Raw genomic sequence first — 22,056 nt, forward strand, 5'->3', positions numbered from 1 at the left:
AGTGTAGCAAAAATAAAGTGTGCACGCTGCGAACGGACCGTGGAGCGCATGCGGATGGTGCATGATGGACACGCATGTGCCCACGTCAAATACTAAATGTATAGGCCTACTAGTCCAGTAGACATGAATCACATGATGGAGAACATATGCTGAACATATGCTGTTTTAAAGAGGATGAGTGGTTAGTCCTCATCCCTTAGATTTCTTTTTAAATAGTATAAGAAAGCTAAGAGGGAAGGCGTAGATGGAGCAATTTATAACCCATTTTCAAAAATTGCTTTCCATGGCCATCTCTGAACCTTTGTCTCCTTTCTTACCTTCTTCACTTTCTACTTTTTCCTAAGTGATGGCTTTGAACTTTTCAAAGCACTAAAGACAATTAGAGAAGAATTGTCATATTAACGTCATCCACATTATTCATTAAAAAACCTGGGCTCTTTATTAGAGTGTTAATGTCAAAGGGCAGTTAAAGTTAAAATCAGACCATTCATTAGTTTGGAAGACATTTTTTGGTATGGTTCTCTGAAATGGCGTTTCTGGGTGTACTGCCACTATATTAAGCAAAATTGCTTAATATCATAAAACCTGTTTAACAACGTTAAACCTATTTTATACATCAGCATACAACAATAGACAGCAGGCATTTAGATGAGTGACTATTGTGAATATGAACAGTGTGGAATCTGTGGATAATAATAAGGTAAGAAAATTGTGTCAGGGAACCCTCAAAGTCGATTTATGGAGTCAAAAACAATGCATGCTGTAGCAATTTTTCCAGGACCTTCCAGGATCCTTGATCAATTCCAAAACTTTTCCAGTACTGGAAAAATGTTTGTCTAATTTCAAAATATTTTCAGGAATTTCATGACCGTGGGAACCCAAACTGTAACATTGGCCAAATAGTCACATATTAGAGGCAGAAATTGTGAATATACTGTAGCAGGTCTACATGCTCACAGCGCGGCGTTGTGAGAATGCAGATCTGCTATTTTCAAAATGGAACCGAGTTAAACAAAATGTAAAGCCTCAACTCTGACAATTCCACATGCTTATTAGGGTGTGTGTGTGTGTGTGTGTGTGTGTGTGTGTGTGTGTGTGTGTGTGTCAAGACTGTCCAGTCCCAGTTCAAATATATGATTATTTTGGGGGGGTCGCGTCCTGAGAAGTTTGAGAAACACTGCTCTACCAGCTACCACCCTGACCCGACCTTCAGCAACTACACTGGCTGCCAGTTAAATCTGTTTTAAAGTTCTTTACTGGTTTATAAATCACTCCATGGCTTGGCACTTCCTCCCTAGCTATCAAATCTTCAGCATCTCCACACACCCACCCACCCACCCACTCACTCTGTTCCTCTGATGTTAGATCTGAGTGATCTACACTCCATCAGTGGTGTAATAAGGAAGGATAATAATAATAATACAAATAATAATAATACAATTTATATAGCGCATTTGTGAGTACTCAAAGACACAACATGAAAACAGATTAATTAATAAAAACGACTTAGAAATATAAAAGCGTAAAAGGGTGGATTAGGATTAGGTAGGGAATGCAATTCTTTTTTTAACGATTTGTCTTTGGACTTTCATGCCTTTATTGATAGGACAGCAGACTGAAATGGGGAGATAGATGGTGAGTGACACGCAGCAAAGGTCATCGGGATCGGGACTCGAACCCACAACATGCTGTCAGGCATCAGAGCCTATGTGGTATGCGCCTGGACCGCTAGACACTCCGGAAAGGGGACTTTTGAGTGTGGTTTTAAACATTGCGAGGGTGGAGGCATCTTCGATATGAGCTGCGAGTGAGAAGTACTCCCATCATGTCACTTAAGTGAAGTTACTCCCATCATGTCACTTAAGTGCATTACCACAATGTACAAATACAATTACTGTATTCATAATGGTGTGGGTCCGATGGTGTGTGGCTGTGGCCCCCATCTGACAAACAAAGGACAGCGATTTACCTGTGACGGCACCGGGGAAGGAACCGGGTACAGAAGAACCGGAGAAGGACGTGGACGCTCCGCCAAACGGCGTCATGGCCGAGGAGCCTCCGAAAGGGGCGATGGTGTGGTTGAAGCCAGCCGCCGCCGCCGGGCCCGACGAGGAGGAGGCGCACTGGTTCTGCTGGAGCTGGGTGGGGTCGGGTCCGTAGTGGCCCGCGTGGGGGGCGCCGGCGGCAGCGGAGGAGGTGGGGTCTGACGCCGGGGTGTTGTCCGGTCGGTACTTCATCACAGGACCCTTGTCCTGTTTGCTCTTGATGCAGCCCATGGTCGCGTCTGAAACAGACACACACACACACAACACGTTCATCAGGTGAGCAGAAGAGCGCGGGACTGAATTACCGGTGAATGTATTTGTCTCAAAAATATTATGTGCCAGGGACCTCCAGATGAAAAGATTTGAGTTAGAAATGTCCGCTTTAAAGCAGCACTATGTAACTTTCCTCTTCTATACCCTGCTCAGGGGATGAATTGACATGACCATCGGGTCAAAATTTGTATCAGATCCGGTGAGACCTATATTATTTATCTAGAATATATATCCACACACCTGTATCTATTATACTGTACATACAATCAAAGATTAAAAAAAATAGCAGATCTACAAACTCATAGCACTGCACAAAGTGAAGCTATATGACCGTGTAAATCTGCTATTTTTGAATAGCCAAAGTAAAAATTGTGGTTAAAGTTGTTAAAATGATCATGCGACGCTAATATTAACTAACGCAGGACTTGGATCAAAAAACAAACAAACAACCCAAAAAGGATTATGGGGTGGCAACATGTATGCCATATTGGGCCTGCAGGGACACGCTGTATGAAATTATAAATGTGATAACCCGATATTGTCATGCGAATCAAGGCCACAGCTACAGGATAAGCCATGTGGTGGAAACTGGGGCACACAGTGGTAAAGGCTAAATCAAATTTAAATCAAGCTCAAGCTTTTACCCCTTGTTGTGGCTCAGACACAACAGCACTATAGCAGAGACCACAAAGTCCAGTGGTTCTCAAAATGTTTTAGCACCAGACCCAAAAGAGAAACGTACTGTCTCCCGGGGAACCAAATTTGCGCCTGTGTGCATTGGGGTTGTCTTCAATAAAATGGTTTTCACAAGGTTGGTCATTGGAGATGGGTTAAAAAATTAAATGCAGGTTTTCGAATAGCTTGAAAGGAATTATGGCTATAAATCTAATCTCAGATCTACAAGCTCAGAACACGGCACGAAGCAATGCGTTGTCAGCTGCTATCTTCACTAATACTATTTTTTTTCCATTTAAAGGAATTTCTTCTTTTCTTTTATGAACTTCTTTAGAAAAATATGACAAATTTTGACTTTTGAAATAATAATATATATTTTTTTAAATTAAGAAAATAAAAGGGGGGGGGGGGGGGGGGGGAGATATTTTTCCTGGGTCCCAACCCAGTCTTTCCGAACCTGTGATGTATACTATCTGCCAAGCGTATCCTTAGTTTAGGGCCACTCCTTCCCTTGGACGTAGCCAGAAGCATTAAAGAGCTGGTGTGTGTCTCCCTGCTGCATTGCTCTCATTCCTCCGTCTACAGAACAGAACTGGCCAATGTAACACCGTGGCTGAGGCATTACTTGGCGGATAGAGGGTCCAGAAAATATGGAGGCAATCAGACATGCTCGCGAAATGAAGTATTTTTTTACTCAAGGAGATGTATCTCTTGCGGATCTTGAAATAACAGCCTTGATCTTGGGGAGGCTACAGGAAGGAATCCTTCTTTCCTCATCAGAGTTGGGCGGAGCCACTCGAGTGAGTTCATCGAGTTTCTCCGGCCCCGGACTGCCAAGGGAAACCCAACAAAAAACGAGGACAAAACCGCACAAAAACCTTTTCCATGGAATCGGAGCAGTTTCTTCACATAAAAAAAATGGTTAAAAAACTGGTTAAAAAAATGGTTAAAATTGCAGGTTACGGCTCGCGCCTGTGTGCATTGGGGTTGTCTTTAATAAAATAGTTTTCACGAGGTCGGTCATTGGAGATGGGTTAAGAAAAATGAAATGCAGGTTTTTGAATAGCTTGAAAGGAATTATGGCTATAAATCTAATCTCAGGCGTCCAGCAAGGCACGCTGGCAGAAAATAAAAGAAAATTATTGTAAGATTCTAAGCCAACCTTCCCCTTTAACTAGAATCTGGTGTCATGGAAAGCAAAGCACTCTCTGGGCCTTGTTTGGGTCAACTACGATGGGCTTGCAGTTCATCGACAGAGGGGAGAGAGCCCAAGGCTCTGGGTCAGCAATGAACTCACCACTCTATGAAACGCAGTCCAATGTCTTGATCATAATAAAAAATATGCATAAAAAATGTCAAAGCCTCCCTCATGCAAAATGATTTATGGCACTGAAGTAAAAAGCTATATGGAACCCTTCAATGTGCAGTAGGTCACAAGTTAACACCTCACAGTGTGAGGCTGAGCTTGTAGTTCAGCTATTTTCACAATATGAATCTGTTTAGTCAAACTAAATGTAATGTGGCTAATGCCTCCAAGTGCTTGTCAGGGTGGGGATCCCCAGTTCAAATATGATTATGTTGGGGGGTCCCCAGTTCAAATGATAATTTTGGGAGGTTCCCAGTTCAAATATGATTGGGGGCCCCCAGTTCAAATGATAATTTTGGGAGGTTCCCAGTTCAAATATGATTGGGGGCCCCCAGTTCAAATGATAATTTTGGCGGGTAGTCCCGAGTACCCAGTTCAAATATGATTATGTTGGTGGGTCCCCCCGGTTAAAATGTTATTATTTTGGGGGGGTCGTGGCCTGAAAGGTTTGGGACACCTGTTCCTAACATTTCACCACTAGCCAGCACAAAAATAAAACTCCAGCTTAGCTGGAGCCATATCCTCTGCAAATCTCTACATTAAATGGAAAACTCATCATGTTTCCAAGGACAGATTACTACTGCGTTATATTCACATCACATACTATGGTATCTGGAATTAATCTCCCATTCATTTCCCTCCAAATCCTAACCAATAAGCAGACACACACAATGCTGCCTGGCAAAGGTTCAGAAAAAACAATATCTCCTGGCAGTCTGAAAGGAATTCCCCATTAGTGGTAGTGGCTGAGTTTGTAAAAGAGAAATGATTAGGGCTGCACAATTAATCATGAAAAGTTTAACGTGCAATATTTGTCTCCAGCAAAGCAATGTTTTTCATCAGCGGGAGAGGAGAGGTGTTCCAGGCGGTGTTGCCAGATTTCGTGGGAGAAACAAGCAACCAGGTCTATGAAAACAAGCCCCCAAAGGAGCGATAATAGGCTACAGTACATGAGCACTTTAAACCTATTACATTGTCTATTTGAAAATGGTCGATCTACAAGCTTGTAGATACACAAAGTCCAAAGTCACTTGTAAATATAAATAAATGGCAACACTGGTTCCAGGCGGCCAAAAAATTATAATTCAAGTCGGGTGCTCAATCGCTGCCCTGCATAATAATACCAGAGAGGAACAAACAACACCTCTTCATGAATTCAAATTGAGCAACACATAAGCTTTAGCAGTCTCTCTACATCCCTTGTTTCGTGAATGTGAGAAAAAAAAGAAACCCATCACAATGAATTGGAACGTTAATGTTCAGAAAGCAATCTAATACTTCATGAAAAGAGCACAGGGGCAAAGTCTACTTGGGAGTTGTCAGGTGAGTGGAGACATGGGGCGCTGAACCACTGCACCATCTCAGGTCACATGCAATTACCCCTTTCAACAGTGTGGCCCTTAAGGGGACAGCCGAATAAGTGCATACTGACATAGTAGTGGAGGCAAATGTTGTGGTTCCACATATAGAAAACCTATACATTTTCCCACAAAGATTTCCAAAAATATTCATGTAAATGTTTTTAAGCCTGGAATTAAGCCATCCAGGCTCCCGATTAACCATAAAACATTTGATTCTGTGTCAAAGAAAAAAAGGGTACTTATTAAATATAGCTGGGCTAACCCTCTGTGAGTCGGTGCTGCTTCAGTTAAACCAGCCAGCCGGCACATAATGACATGATGGAGCTTGGCCCACACTTCAACACTGAGGAGAGATTCTCTAAGAGAATGTAGATGTCTGGGAATCTGAGTTATTTGATGCCACGTAATAATGGAGACAGATTTGAGTCAGGGGTCAATATAAGCTGTCACATATGATATCAGGCAAAATAAGAAAATTGTACTCCTCAACTTTTTTTGTCGTTATGCCAGTGAATCGTTCACACACGTTTCTGTGTTGTGACTGCCAGTGAGGAACCCCCACCGGGAGGACGTACAATAGCCCTATCATCCTACTCCTGTTGTTCAACAACCCCGCTGACAGAAAGGTGCCACCCCAGCCTGTAGGCTGCCGATTAACCATAAAACATTTGATTCTGTGTCAAAGAAAAAAAGGGTACTTATTAAATACTAGCCATTACCCGTTCAAAGATATGAGCTCCAAAATGTTGTGCAGTGTGTGGGTTATGGGATGTGCACTGTGCATACAGTATATGAGGGATGGAAAGTAACTTTAACTGGTGCTTGCATGATAATATGTAGGAGCATCAATGTAAGAAATACCCGTTTCGTTTAATGGCTACCCCCCCATCCCCCCCCAGCCCGCCCGCCTGCGCACACACCCGCCTGCCTGCACACACACACACACACACACACACACACACACACACACACAGAGCTGGTTAAACATGTTGCCTCATGCTAGATGCAGAATAGACATGCCTCAAGCTAGATGCAGAATAGATAGTAGATAGACCATAAAAATGCTAATATACAGCATACGATTTGTGAAAGTGACAAACGGGCTTCACAGTTATGTCAGGTGTGTTCATATGCTAATGGTGATGCGATTTCAGATCAATTGCTCCAGCCACTGAGGAGAAACGCTGTTTCAGACAGACAGACAGACAGACACTCACTCACTCAGACAGACATTCGCAAAATTATAGTATAGATAGTATATAATATAATATAATATAATAAATTCAACATTCAAAACAAATTGACACAGAATCATATGTTTTATGGTCATGATTCACCAAGGAGCCTTGATGGCTAGGTTCCAGGCTTAAAATAATACATAGGCCTATTTTAGAAAGTATTATGGGAAGAATGAATGGGTTTTCTATCTGTGGCATCACATAATGGCCACCACTTCTATGCCCTATAGAACAGTGTTTGTACGTATATGTCCCGTATATAAGCAAGTGTACGTGTGTGTGTTAGCAAAATGCATGTGTCATTATACAATATACTGTGCATTTTTACTAACTTGGCTGGGCACCAATTAAGCATAAATTTACTTTTTGGGTCAAATCATGACTACGTAATTGTTTGGGGAATGCAGACAATAAAATATCATTGGATGCATAGCCTGAATACAGTATAATGATGTTTTTAGCAGCTTGGCAGCCCAATCCAGACAATTGTTTTGGTTTAACAGGCTCCTGAGTCCTGACCCCCTGACCTGACCAAAGACTAAGAACTGCAGTATGTCTATTATTTTCACCACAACCATTGTGTGGGTCTTTTCACACCGTCTGAACTGGTCATCTTATCTAAAGTATATTTGAATGGAACCTCTATACTCATATAGAGGTATATAAGTATATCGTGTGGATCATCAAACAGTTTTAGAGCTGCCGTTACAGCCTAAACTGCTGGTATCTGTATTGGCGAGGATGCCAGTCTGTGCCATTCTGCCATCCATGTAAATCACATGCTATGTCATTTACAGTCATAAATTATTTTGTATTTTGAATGCTTCAGTTGACGTTGCACGACTGTTTTACAACTTTAACAATTTTAATGGCATTTCTATTTATTACTAGATCAGTGGTTCTTAAACTTTTTTTTACAAATGGAACCAAATGATCAAATGATCTACATTTAACTGTTTCAGTGGCTCTCGGTTTGGAGGGGTTTCTAAGTGCAGCTCTTGGTTGTGATGATAGGATGCAGCGTCTGCGTGCCTCTGCCTGGAGGCAGTCATCAGCTGGGCTAACCCTCTGTGAGTCGGTGCTGCTTCAGTTAAACCAGCCAGCCGGCACATAATGACATGATGGAGCTTGTCCCACACTTCAACACTGAGGAGAGATTCTCTAAGAGAATGTAGATGTCTGGGAATCTGAGTTATTTGATGCCACGTAATAATGGAGACAGATTTGAGTCAGGGGTCAATATAAGCTGTCACATATGATATCAGGCAAAATAAGAAAATTGTACTCCTCAACTTTTTTTGTCGTTATGCCAGTGAATCGTTCACACACGTTTCTGTGTTGTGACTGCCAGTGAGGAACCCCCACCGGGAGGACGTACAATAGCCCTATCATCCTACTCCTGTTGTTCAACAACCCCGCTGACAGAAAGGTGCCACCCCAGCCTGTAGACAATGCTGTAGTAGGTAGTTTCTAGCGCAGTGACGAAGATCACTGCGCTAGCACCCTCCCCGCCCAGCTTCAGATTCTCGGCCAAGCCCGATGCAGTGGTAAACTCAAACCCCTCGACTCTGCGGTGGTGGACAGATCCTTTATCCACTTTGCACAATCCTCTATACGTTTGGAGCTAAAGTATACAGTATGAGGCTGGCGTTTTTTTTTTTTTTTTAAGATTAAAATGCTTGCCCTGCACCGCTGCCAACGTTGCGGTGAAGTCAAGGAACAACTGACAAACTGAACACTACTTTACAATCTTTCACAAACTGTAGAGCAGCAGAGCATCTGCTGCTAGTATGTTTGCCAACTTGCTACTAATTATAGAAACACGCTCCAATTGCTGACAACATCTCTCTGCCCCGAGGATGACGATATGACCTACAATAGGTGCCAGCATGCAAGCATGATGGAAAGGGTTCCCGATTTGGCTCACGCACAATTGAACACTTTCAAGGAAAACACAAAGGAACCATGACAGAGGAAGGTGAAGAGTTTGAATGCAAAACGTTCACACTACATCGCAGAGATCGTTTCCACTATCTAAACCTGAAAGGAGATGTTCTTCGTTTTTAAGGCAGGTATAAAGACACTCTTTCTTTTCTGTTACAGAGAGACAGTCAGAGGTATAAGTTTCAGTTCTTCAGCCTGAATCATCACGTTGTAATCTAAGACATTCAAATTCAGGAGCAGTTTCAAATGCTTAAAGGTCTTATGACATCAAATTTCATTATTTTTTATTTTGAGGCTTTTTTTTCATGTTTCCTGACCTCAATTACTAAAAGAAAAAGAAAAAACTTTCAACATGCAGTAGTTTTTTGAATTACTAGGCTCAGAAAAGTGAGTTAATTTGTCTCTGGAGAGTCTGGACGTACACATCATCATCCAGGGGAGGGTGTGGTTGTTGGGGAGGTGGAACGTAACAACCAGCGGTGAATGGTAAATGGTAAACGGTGCATTGGGCCGATGCAAACACAATGTAAAGTAACAGAGAAGGTGATACACCCTCCCCTGGATGATGATGCATACATCCAGAGACAAATTAACTCACCTTTCTGAACCTAATTATTCAAAAAACTACGGATTACAGAAAAACCACTGAATATTGAAAGGTCAGGTTTTTTGGGTGTAATTGAGTTCAGGAAACATGAAAAAAGAATAAGAATAAAACATTTACATTTGAAGTCATAAGAACTTTAATGCAGCAAACATTAATCGACAAGTTTCCCAAGGAAACTTACTGGGGGAAAGGGGGTGTGCTTCACTTCCTCCACACAGCCTATTCAAATCACTTAACAAAATCAATAATCACCATGCAGAGATTCAGGTGTCACAGCAGCAACAGCGACCAGTCAGAATGATATAGCTAAGAAAACTGGAAATGATGCCCACCTTTCATGCAAGGGCTCAGGGGACTCTGGAAACTTGTGGATAGGAGACATCTGAGACAATAGAAAGCCTTCATGTCAGAGCCAGACACTATTGTTGTGGGCTCGCCTAAAGGCGAGCACACGTATGTTATCTTCATTATTTATTTCTATACTAGTCAGTATCCTCAAAACTTTGGCGCGCTTCATCTCTTAAACGCTTACACCTTTCAACACCATTCAAATTTTTATGTGTTCAGCTTACTGAGGACAAGTGTGCGTGTATTTTTCTTTTTGAAATGTTTTGTAGTATAAATATAAAAAAATAAAAATGTTTAACTTTAAGCACCCAATGCATTTCCAATGGGTTTAGTAGAGTGGAGGGAAGGATAATAGACCCATGTTTATGTTAAGGCGCTGTGGCTGCAGTGTTCACACTTCAGATATGCTATCTATATCATTGCGTTCACACAGGTCTGCTCTCTGATTTGATCCAAATGTCTAAGCTGTGTGATGTATAAAACTATAGTTATAGTTAAAACTATAAATAAATGTCCCTCTCCACTCTACTGATTACACAGCTGTGATCAAGAATCAAGTCCGGGCGATGGGATGTAAATCCCATAGCCATATATCCTAGAGCCCGCAGGGACAGTCAGCCATATTAGTGGTTGTTGTTGGTTGTCAGGGAGATATCAAAACCAATGCATTTCCAAGTCAGATCCACAAACACAATAAAAGCCATGCTCCACTCCTCAGTCTGGAGTGGCCACATAGAAGAACGCCTTGGTTATAGACATAGTGGAGGACAGATGTGATCTGGGATTGTTAGCCTACAGTATATGCACTCAATATACTCCACTACAGTTGGAGTCCATTTGACAGTTGCTGGTTCCCAAACACAGAATCAAAAATGTAGATCTAGAACACATAGAATATGTACAGTACAGTAAGGTTCAGTAGAGTACAGTAAAAGTACAGTAAGGTTCAGTAGAGTACAGTAAAGTACAGTAAGGTACAGAAAGGTACAGTACAGAAAGGTACAGTAGAGTACAGTACAGTAAGGTACAGTAAAGTACAATACAGTACAGTAAGGTACAGTAGAGTACAGTAAAGTACAGTAGAGTACAGTAAGGTACAGTAGAGTACAGTAAAGTACAGTAAGGTACAGTAGAGTACAGTACAGTAAGGTACAGTACGGCACAGTAGAGTACAGTACAGTATAGTACAGTAAGGTACAGTAGAGTACAGTAAAGTACAGTACAGTAAGGTACAGTACAGTAAGGTACAGTAGAGTACAGTAAAGTACAGTAAGGTACAGTACAGTAGAGTAGAGTAAAGTACAGTACAGTAAGGTACAGTAAGTTACAGTAGAGTACAGTAAAGTACAGTAAGGTACAGCAGAGTACAGTAAAGTACAGTACTGTAAGGTACAGTACAGTACAGTAGTGTACAGTAAAGTACAGTAAAGTACAGTAACGTACAGCACAGTAAGGTACAGCAAGATACAGTAGTGTACAGTAAAGTACAGTACAGTAAAGTACAATACAGTACAGTACAGTAAGGTACAGTAGAGTACAGTAAAGTACAGTAGAGTACAGTAAGGTACAGTAGAGTACAGTAAAGTAAGGTACAGTAGAGTACAGTACAGTAAGTTATAGTACGGCATAGTAGAGTACAGTACAGTATAGTACAGTAAGGTACAGTAGAGTACAGTAAGGTACAGTACAGTAAGGTACAGTACAGTACAGTAAGGTACAGTAGAGTACAGTAAAGTACAGTACAGTAAGGTACAGTAGAGTACAGTAAAGTACAGTAAGTTACAGTAGAGTACAGTAAAGTACAGTAAGTTACAGTACAGTACAGTACAGTACAGTAAGGTGCAGTACAGTATAGTAAGGTACAGTACAATACTGTAGGGTACTGTACCTTACAGTACCTTAAAGTATCCTATTTGTTGGGTTGGAATCGAGCCCACACTGTTTCGAAGGAACAGTATTTCTAGTTTTCTATGTTCTTAGTGTCTTACAAAGACAAAACAAAAACGCTTTTTTTCACGGTGACAGTGGGCCATGACGGTCGGCCGCGGTTGTGAAAGTAAACATCTCGGTCTACATCCGTCTTTAGCGAATTTCCACAACATGGACACGATTGTGGCTTACGGGGCTCATCAAAATAAAGCGCAGTGAATGACTTCACTCTGTATCCAAATAATTACAAACGATCCTTAGTTGAAAATCTTGAAATTAAACCATTTGAGAACCTCTAGTCTAATAATCCATGCCTGTCAAACTGGGCCACTGCGTTCCAGCCATAACAGTTCATATTGTTGAGTTGGTCAGCATGACGCCTTAATGTACTCAGCTGTTCGCTTATCCACTACAGTACAGCTACTTTACAACATTCCTCCCAGTGTCAGAATTCCACACAAACCTCATGAATTCCAGACAAAGGGCAGAGCTCTCCGACTCAAATGTGGCCAAAGCTACAGTTTACTGAATAATGTAATTAGTTATTTACACGGAGGTCACTACGCTGGGCATATTCGCACTCCCTGTTCAGTGATGAACCTCTTTTCTGTGCTCAGATATTAAGACATTTTTAATTGTGTTTACTACTTCTACTAATATCAGACCACACAACTGCATATGAAGTCCTGTCAAGCAGCTTTATTGGCCTGAGAAAAACTATGTTTACATTGACAAAGCAAAAGTGGAACAAAACAATCAAAACAAAACAATGTATGTACAAATTACAATTACATATTATATATATATAAAAAGTGTATAAACTATGTGTTACATTGCAACTTAGAGGGAAGACCTTATGAAACTACCGTATAAAGGTTGTGCATTTTCTATCAGAAATAGTTATATATCCTGTCTCCCTGACTCACACAGAGTGAGGTTTTTGATGGTCGGAAATAGCCATGAGTGGCACTTTGTTCCAATCAGTCTTTATACCACAGTCCACCTGCTGTGACTTTTACTGTGCCGTGGAATGCGGGCAGAACACAAGCATGTGCACGGGCACACGCACATACACCGCTCAATGCTTGTGGATGATGGGTGCAGCATTGCTTGACTTCAGCGCTTGATGTGATCGACCACAACACTTCTACAATACAACACAACACAAAATCTACAAGTTATGGTTGCCAAGACCCCAAATGCATGCATTATAGAGTGGTTATAATTGCTATAAGTGGTCGATGGGAGCTTTAAACTTTCTCCAGTGTTCGTTGCAAGTGCAACCCCCCTTACTTCAGTGTGTCCACGGTCAAATTTGACAGTCTGTCTTAACTTTTATATAAACACGAAAAACATACACATCTTCAATGTATATTAAACCAGTGGTTAACATGAGTATCTCCAGTGAATATTCAAAGATCTACAAGCTCACGAGCTTGTAGATCGGCTATTTTTAGCAAATCGATTTGTGTAGAGAGGGTTTAAGTGGTACTGAATTTGCAGCTCAATAAAAGCTAATTCATCCTAGTGTATGCGGGAGGACAATTTCACGATAAATGTAAGTCTCAGCGATACGATTATCGTTTTTTAACCCGTTAACGACAATGGCGATTATCGTCCCATCCCTACTTGTGCTAGCCTCAGCCAACTAGACATCCCCACACAAGGAGGGGATGCAGTTATATACTGCAGTTAGTTAGCTGCATTAGTATATAGGTTGGCCCCAGGCTATACTTGTGCTACATCATGAACAATCCCTTCTCCGCTCATAAACTTGCCTTGACAAGAGAACTCTACTTTACATAAATATAGTGTTTTTTTTGTCTGACTGCTGCAAGACCAGTTGCCCTCCACAGGAGGACTTTGAACCTATGACATTTACTTCTGATGGACACCACCTGTGGTGTGGTGACTCACCTCCACTGCTCGCAAAGTGCTTCCTTAAGTGGGCAATTTGACCTGCTGTGGCACACGACACGGACGTCTCAAACTTTTCATTTTGTATGATCTTAATGGTGTGGCTACCGCAGGGGACAGCTAGACCACTGTGTGTCTCTCTGTGTGTGTGTGTGTGTGTGTGTGTGTGTGTGTGTGTGTGTGTGTGTGTGTGCGTGCGTGCGTGCGTGCGAACTCTACTGGATAGAGTAGATGGAACACTTTTTTAAATTGGGGAGGACATTTTCTTGACATAATAATCAGGAATTGAGACCCTGACCCTTTTGGCAAGGTGCAACATCCAGTCGCCTTTTTTAAAAGCTTGAATAAAAAATAAAACAGACAGAAAGCTGAAAGATCATGTTGACTTGGAACAGCTCTATGATGAAAGTAAATGAGGGATTCTCAAAAAGCTCTGTGAGTAGCGCCTGATGGACATCATGTTGGAAACTGTAAAGTTAAATATGATTAAAAAAAGTGATAAAAAACACTCTCGATAATCGTATTGTGGAGATTTAATTTATTGTGAAATCGTACTCCGTCATGCACTGGGATCAATTCACCTTTTATTTGCCGAGCTGCATATCCGGTACCACTTAAACCACTCTATAATTGGTCAAACGGACTTGTAAATAACGTATTTGATAGTCTTTTTTTCTACCAAATCTCTTTGACAAAGAATAGCAGATCTAACAGCTCGCAACGCGTTGCGACGTGTTGTGAGTTCGTAGATATGCTATCTTTTGGCAAATAGTGTATTCCGCCACACGGCCAGGAAAATAGATAATAATAATAATAGCTGGAATTTATATAGCACTTTTCTGAGTACTCAAAGTCGCTTTACAAGACTGCATGTTTGTGTGTGTGTATTTGCAATCTACTTTACATTCTATGGAAATGATTCCAAGATGAGGGACCTCTGTGTGGAGTCTTGTGTTATTGCGGAAGGGTCGGTAGCTGATGTGAAAGTACAACAAATTATATCAGCACATGCTTGTCTAATGTCTGCAAAGCTTTGATGAGGCTTGCCTGGAAAGGCCTCCTCCTCTGGCTAAAGGGTTCACCTTTACATTAGGGATGGGACAATATGAAAATTTCACGTCACGATTATTGTGACCAAAATAAATGCTATTCTCAAAATATCCCCAACATCACACACACACACACACACACACACACACGCACACACACACACACACACACACACACGCACACACACACACACACACAACAGATGCACAAGCTCAAAACGCTGTGCGAAGTGACACGTTTTTAGTTTGTAGATCTGCTACTTTAAAAATGTAATACTGAAAAGTAACAGTTTTGGACATATGAGGTTTTCCACCGATATGATATACTTGGAATTAATGATGAATAGAGCCTTGAGTGTTTAATCCTCAGACCTCAGACTGATCTGCTAAATCGTAATAACAACCAAGGAAACAACATAGATACATTCATGTACTACTGTCCTTTAAATCCGTAGTTAATGCATATATACATGTTGTACATTACACAACATCCAATGTCACAAAAATAAAACATATCGATATTGGGGATTTTTGAACACATGCATCTGTTCATTCGATCATTCCGTAAAAAATGTTATCTCAGAAGTGTGCATGCATGTTGTCATGTATTTCGACCCTCAAAAGCATTCCACTGGTTCCAAGACACCGCTCCCAAGAGGTTTGGGATTAGTTCAATTTGGCTGGGTGATACAGCCAGGCAGACGGTTGATACAGTAGAGGGGTTTGATGAAGATTTGGGGGTTGGAGTGGAGGGTGGTGGAGGGTTCCTCCATCACTGAAGCCATGCCTGGCCTGGCCCTCCGTCTGATTGGACAGCTGGTGGCTAGCAGCTGCAGACAGGGAGGGGCCTGGGAGCTTTACTAGGCTTCAAAACCTCCCAACAGATGCTTCTTCCCCAGCCACCTTCCTTCCAACACTACATTCCTCTGATGCTGAGGAGCAGCGGTGCCAGAGTTTGTGAGAGAGAGAAATAAGCAACCAGGTCAAGCCCAAAAGAAGCGACTAAGGCCAGATAAGCAAAGATAAAAGCTCACCTATTTTTTGTTCTTGAATAACAAACTTTCCAGTGAAAAAGGAAAATAAAGAAAAATAAGTATCTAAATTGATAAGTCAACCAAAGAACAATATTTGGGGGCAGGATCTCCTAGTTTATCAACAGGAGTGCACTGTGGACTCTAGCCGAAACCCTCATCCAGTGTCATTTTGACTATGCTTGCACCTCATAGTTCACTAACACCCTGGGACCCCCCTCACTAAAACAAAACTACACAGACCTCCCAAAACAAACAGACAAAACTGCTGCTAAACCTTCATACCGCTGATTATGTTATATTATATGTTCTGATTTTATTCACTGTGTTCTCGTTTTAATTCTTAGTTGTTTTAGTTTTTCGATTTTAATGTAGCACTTTGAGATTTGCTTCAAATGTAAAGTGCTTTATAAATAAAATGTATTATTATTATTATTATACCGGGACTCACCCAAACTGGGAACCCATCTGCAAAAAAGAAAATGTTTCCTTTGAATTTACCTCTGGGAGCACTGCCCTATTGTAGAGACCGGCTGTCGGCAAGTTGACCCTCCTTCAGCCCTCCTCTTCCGGTGGTGCTCCCTTGTTTTCATTCCTAATAACAACAACTCTACACGTTGTAATGGGTGTTGCCGACAGATTCGGCTGCCGAGCTCTGAAATCTGAATCCGTCTTGAGAAATTAGGACTCACCTAACCACAGCTCACTTTGCTAGGCTGGGATGGCTCAAGGCGGAAGAACGAGTATAGCTGTCAAACTACTTCCTGGAGGAATATGTCAGTCTCATGTCGAACTAGAAGCAGTGCTCTTCCGAGCACAGGTCTCCACCAGGCAAACTTTGGAAGCTAATATTAGCCAATCAGGATGGCATATGAAATATCAGACGGATCGGACTTGATCACATGACTATAGAGATACTGTGTACCGATTTGCGTGATTTTTGGATAAAATCTCAAGGAGTAATATCCAAAAATGTGTTTTACATAAGTCGGCCCAAAGGTGGCGCTATAAAAGGCTTATGTGAAAAATGCAGGGCAAAGGTTTATCCTTAGCTTCTAGGGAGTGTGCTTGCAAAGTTTGAAACTGATCGGTGGAGTTATAGGTAAAACCACAAATCGGCCTGTTATAGCGCCACCATGAGGCTGATTTAAAAAAAATAAGTGGCATTTCTTCCTCGGCCTAGTGGGAACGTGTGTGCGCGATTTCATGATAATCGCACTTTGCATTTGTGATTTGAGGCATTTTGTTCCAAACGGCTCGATCCTACAAACTTTGGAAGCCAATCTTAGCCAATCAGGATGGAATATGCAAAATCGGACAGATCCGTGTCGATCACATGACTGTCGAGATACTGCCTACCGATTTGTATGATTTTTGGACAAAATCTGTAAGAGTAGTGCACAGAAATGTGTTTTGCGAACATCGGCCACTAGGTGGCGCTAGAAAAGGCCCATTTAAAAAATTTAGGGCAGAGGTTCTAGATTGGCATCCAGGGAATGTGTGTGCTCACTTTGGCAGCGATCGGGCCAACGGCGACTGAGATTAGGCGCTCACAAACTGCGAGGACTCACGGACGGACGGACGGACGGACGGACGGACGGACGCACGGGAAAACATACTCTCCCTCAGCCTTCGGCTGGTGGAGACAATTACTCAGACTACGTGGCTATGCATGCGGTTAGGGTTAGAGTCGAGATAGCATTAGTAAAGGGGAGAGTCGGAGTAATGCGTGTCGGAACAACGTTTCGCACCTGGCCTGCACCCACTACTTCTCTGCAGTGAGAGATGCCCATGGGCACAACACCAGAGGGAGCTCCCCTGACCTTGTTCCCCATAGATTTGGCACAAACATGGGGAAAGATACTGCCACTAAAATGTGGAATGCCCTACCCTAACAAGTACCAACAGCCATAAAACGTCTCGATTCCCCATCCACATTTAAAACTGACCTAAAAACATGGCTGACCTACTATCTTGCCCCAAGAGAGTCAAACAACTCACTCAACTCACCTCAGCGACCTCCACTGAAGGAGGCCTGTGGAAGTGACCATACATGAAGCTAGCTAGCATTTTCTTAGGTTTTATAAACATTATTTTACTGATAGGTGCATGGTCTACCTATATTATTGTTTTTCTAGATTGATATTCCTATGCATTTGTTATATTGTTGTTGATGTACTGACATATTATCTTGCTTATTATAGTGATGTATTACCTGCTTATTGTAAGTCGCTTTGGATTAAAAGCGTCTGCTAAATGCCTAAACTGTAAACTGAAGTGGCATCCTCTATCCCCCGCACCCACCGCGTTTTGTTCTGTAAATATGTCTACTATTGGCTTTGGTGTTGTTGCTGATCATGTAATGTATTGTATGATGTATTTATGATGAATTGATTACAGACAGATGACAAATGTGTTATCCTTTTAGCATACAGTAGCTTTGCAACTGCCGATCAGTTTTACAATCTTGCTAATAAAGTATTCAATCAATCAAGCAATCAAATGGGTCTGTCTGAATAAGGTAGACACAAAGAGAAGTCCAGCACAATTCAGCCAGTTGAAGGTATAGTAGAAGGGCTCGTCTGTGCTCAACAGGGACAACTTGACTCAAGAATAATACCTGGGAACGTCAGGAGAGACTATAATACAAATAAAATACTGGAGCACTCCACTGGTCTGCACCTATTTATTATTTCACCCCTGAAAAATATTTAATGGATTGAATGGTTAAACGGTTGACAAGCAGACAGCAACATGCACTTCGTATTCCAGAACATGCACTGGGTGCGTCTGTGTCAGAGTCCCTGCTTGCAGTGGCATATGGGAAAACCTGAGATCTAATCACAGAATTCAAAACAATGACAGAATTATACTAGCAGACAAATCATTTGGTGTGTAACTTGCAGGCAAGTTACACACCTAAAGACAGACCTGCAAATTCGAGTCTTAGATGAGCACATGCTATTTTTGGAACCCTGAGGTGACTACAAACAGAAAGGTGAGTCAGGCTGTTTGAACTGTCAACAACTACTTAGTTCTTCGTGGAGTAAAAACTGTCAAACCTGCATCCCTGGCGAAAACCAGAAAGGGTTTCTTCCCTAAATACATCACTAACTTTGATTGTCATACTGAACCCAATAGGTTTGTGGAAGCATTCTAGTAATACCCAAATATTGACAGACTGGAATAAACCTAAATTAAAGCAATTACAACTGCTTAATAAAGCTCTAGGTTATTGGATTGCCTAATGGAAGCCTGAAAACATCTGTGTGTACTGTGGTTCTAAAATACACTTTGACTGGATTATGAAAAGATTATGATTTTCCAACAGCAAGCCTATAAATCTTTCCGATTTAGGGTATTTTGCATTTCATCATCGGTGATGCACCGTAAACTAGCTCATATTTTAACCCTTACAAGGTCAGTTAACGAATGCGATTTAAAAGCTACCTTCCGTACAGCCACAAGCCTCAAGTGCCCTGCTCAAAGGCTCATCGATGATGTCTGTTGAGACGAAGCACAGTAAGTCTATCCCCTCAGTGTTTACTAGCTTGTCTGCGGAATTTCTAGTGGCAATCATCCAGTTACTTACAAGCTCACACAAGAGTAAAACTGGTGACAGCGTTGCCAGATTTTGTGAGAGAAATAAGCAACCAGAGAACTAGCCCAAAAGAAGCGACTATAGGCCACATGAGCACTTTAAACCTATACATTACCTATTTGAAAATAGATGATCTACAAGCTCACAAGGTGCAAGCTCAATCTGCTATTTTATAACAAAAAATCTGAAATATTTTTTGAAACATTTTAACAACACACATCTGGTATGGGGTCCCGATGGCACTGAAATGTTTTCATATGGGGATACCGGTACATATTAATATGGGGGATCCTTGACATGAAAATGTTTGCGAACCACTTGTCTAAACGACAAATAAACAAGTAACACTTCAGAAACAACCCAAAAAAACACAACCCGCAACTACCAATATTTTCAAGCGACTTTACATAAAATAATGTAAAATAAGCAGACCTGAGGCTAAACTGTATTCTCATTAGGCCTAAAATGTCTACTACTCAAGACAGAGCATTCATGACCTTTACTAGTAAGGAAGGACATGCTATTTCCTTCACCTTCAGCAATAAATACCCTGTGATAGGTGTCACACTCACAAAAAGGGGGTTGAACCTTCCCTGAAACAAAAAGGGCAATATCTGTGCATGATTCAGTGTCCTTGGGAAATTATTTCACAAAACAAGCTATTAATGCCTGTGGCTGGAGGATATCATAAAAGATAAATGAATACGCTCAGTTTGGATTCACATAATACAGGGGTCTTCAACGTTTTCAGGCCAAGGACCCCTTAGCTGAGAAAGAGATGAAGCAGGGACCCCCACAACCTGTTCATAGATTAGTTTCATCGTTTGGCAACACAATCATCAGTGTATTTTGGATTCATGTCAATTTGTGTTTTCAGATATTTAACCACTTGAACTGTCAATACTTAATACACTTGACCTTTCACTCTGTACTTAGTCTGTTCTCTCCCCTCTACACCAAACCCCTTTGCTAAAATAGCAGATCTACAAGCTCACATCGCCTCGCTCTGAGAGGCAAGCTTGTAGATCTGCTATTTTTGGCTAAAGTTCTCAGGAAAAAACAAGTTTCTATCACACAAAGATGAGGGCCCCCTGGGGGTCCCGCATCCCCTGTTGAAGACCCCTGACATAATATATTACTTAGGAGGGGCTTTACTGACTCGTGAGTCATTTACTTTTCACTTTCGATCTATCTGATCAGGGACCTGTCTGTCTGTCTGTCTGTCTGTCTGTCTGTCTGTCTGCAACACTGGAACTGTTGTCTTCCTCTGTCTCTAATTCAATACAGTGTGCCTCTGAGAATTAAAACCCAGGAAAGCCAATAAATGAACCAACTAACCGTACCAACACCGTCTCCACATAATGTGTGGATAAATATATTTATAATATAGATGACAAACATTATTTTGGCATGTGATGATTGATGTCCCACTTCAATGTTTGTAACTACAGCAGTGGTACTGACAAATGTGACAAATGACTTGGGGTTATCTTTTTTTTCTCCCCCTGACATGCAGCATGCTGCAATGTTTCAACTATTATTATCTGAACTATTATTATCTAGACCAGTGCTTCTCAAACTTTTTCATGTCAAGGACCCCCAAATTGACACATATTAGGCCGCGGACCCCCATTTGAAAAGATATGCCATGCAGGAACCCCCCAATAAGAGAAGATTTTTTCGTCTCTAGCAGTGAGATTTTAAGGACCCCCAGTTTGACATGCATTATTAGGCCATGGGCCCCCATTTTATGGCATTTCTATCTCTGAGACCCTAATAATGTATATTGTAAAATGAATGTTAATTTATCTCTGAGAGTGTACAAATGGAACCAAGTGCACCCGTTAGTACACACTCAAGGTTACATACCCATAAGGGTCCATTTGGTTCCTAACTATAATTTAGCTGGGGACCCCTGGGAACTCCCTCAAGGACCCCTGGGAGTCCTCAGACCCCACTTTGAGAATGATCTGATTCTGGACACCTAAATGCAAACGTTGATTCACACATTCAGACCTCTAACAGCTGCGTATACAAAGGCAATTGACTGTAACAAAGCGTTTTGGAAATATAGTATCGACAGTCGGATATTATGTATCTTAATTTAAAGCCTATATTCCTTTGTTGATAGAAGGTCAGACAGACATGCAATCAGCGGTGTGTCGGCCCACATCATCGGGAAAAGGGCTTTTCATTTCCCACAAAGACGACATTTTAATGTTTATTTTTTGTTTTACCTTTATGAAAATCACGTCCTTGAGTCTCATGCGCCTCCTGCCCTGGCTTGTTGTTACCCCAGATCAGATCAGATTCCTTCTAATCTGTGGGGAAATGAATTATTCCAGCGGAGTAGTTAGTCCTCATCCTCCTCACCATCCATCCAAGGGCTCCGTCCATCCATCCAGAACAGCCCAGACCAGCAGGCAAACTGCGGTTGTTTTGCATTCGGTTGTGAGAGAGACAATGAAGTTGAAAATCAAAGCAACACAAGTGCTTGGGAAGAATAAAGAAGAAATGTTGGTGGCAATAATACGCAAGCAACCATCGTTTACGGGGTCGGGTTAGTCCAGCGGCTGCATGGTAAAGAGAGTATGTAGCCCCGAAGTGTCCCTGTGTTTGCAGCGTACACTACACACTTCCTTACTGTAGTACTGTAGCAAACTTGCATCAAC

The 22,056-nt window shown here is 41.6% G+C and overlaps 1 protein-coding gene across 1 annotated transcript in view; it reads right to left on the reverse strand.

Annotated features, from left to right (window-relative positions):
- LOC308306568 (tyrosine-protein kinase Yes) overlaps window positions 1-21,751 on the reverse strand; it is a gene marked incomplete at its 3' end in the record, with an annotated part of 56,945 nt that extends 35,194 nt beyond the window's left edge. The window contains exons 1-2 of the mRNA XM_080751606.1: window positions 21,622-21,751; window positions 1,970-2,284 (exon numbers count right to left, since the gene is read on the reverse strand). Coding sequence (XP_080607732.1) covers window positions 1,970-2,276 — 307 coding nt within the window. The 5' untranslated portion in view covers window positions 2,277-2,284; window positions 21,622-21,751. The remainder of the gene's footprint in view (window positions 1-1,969; window positions 2,285-21,621) is intronic.
- Window positions 21,752-22,056: the final 305 nt, after the last annotated feature.

Source organism: Nannobrachium achirus (assembly GCF_963921795.1).
Source record: "Nannobrachium achirus genome assembly, chromosome: 21".
Lineage (NCBI taxonomy): Eukaryota > Metazoa > Chordata > Actinopteri > Myctophiformes > Myctophidae > Nannobrachium > Nannobrachium achirus.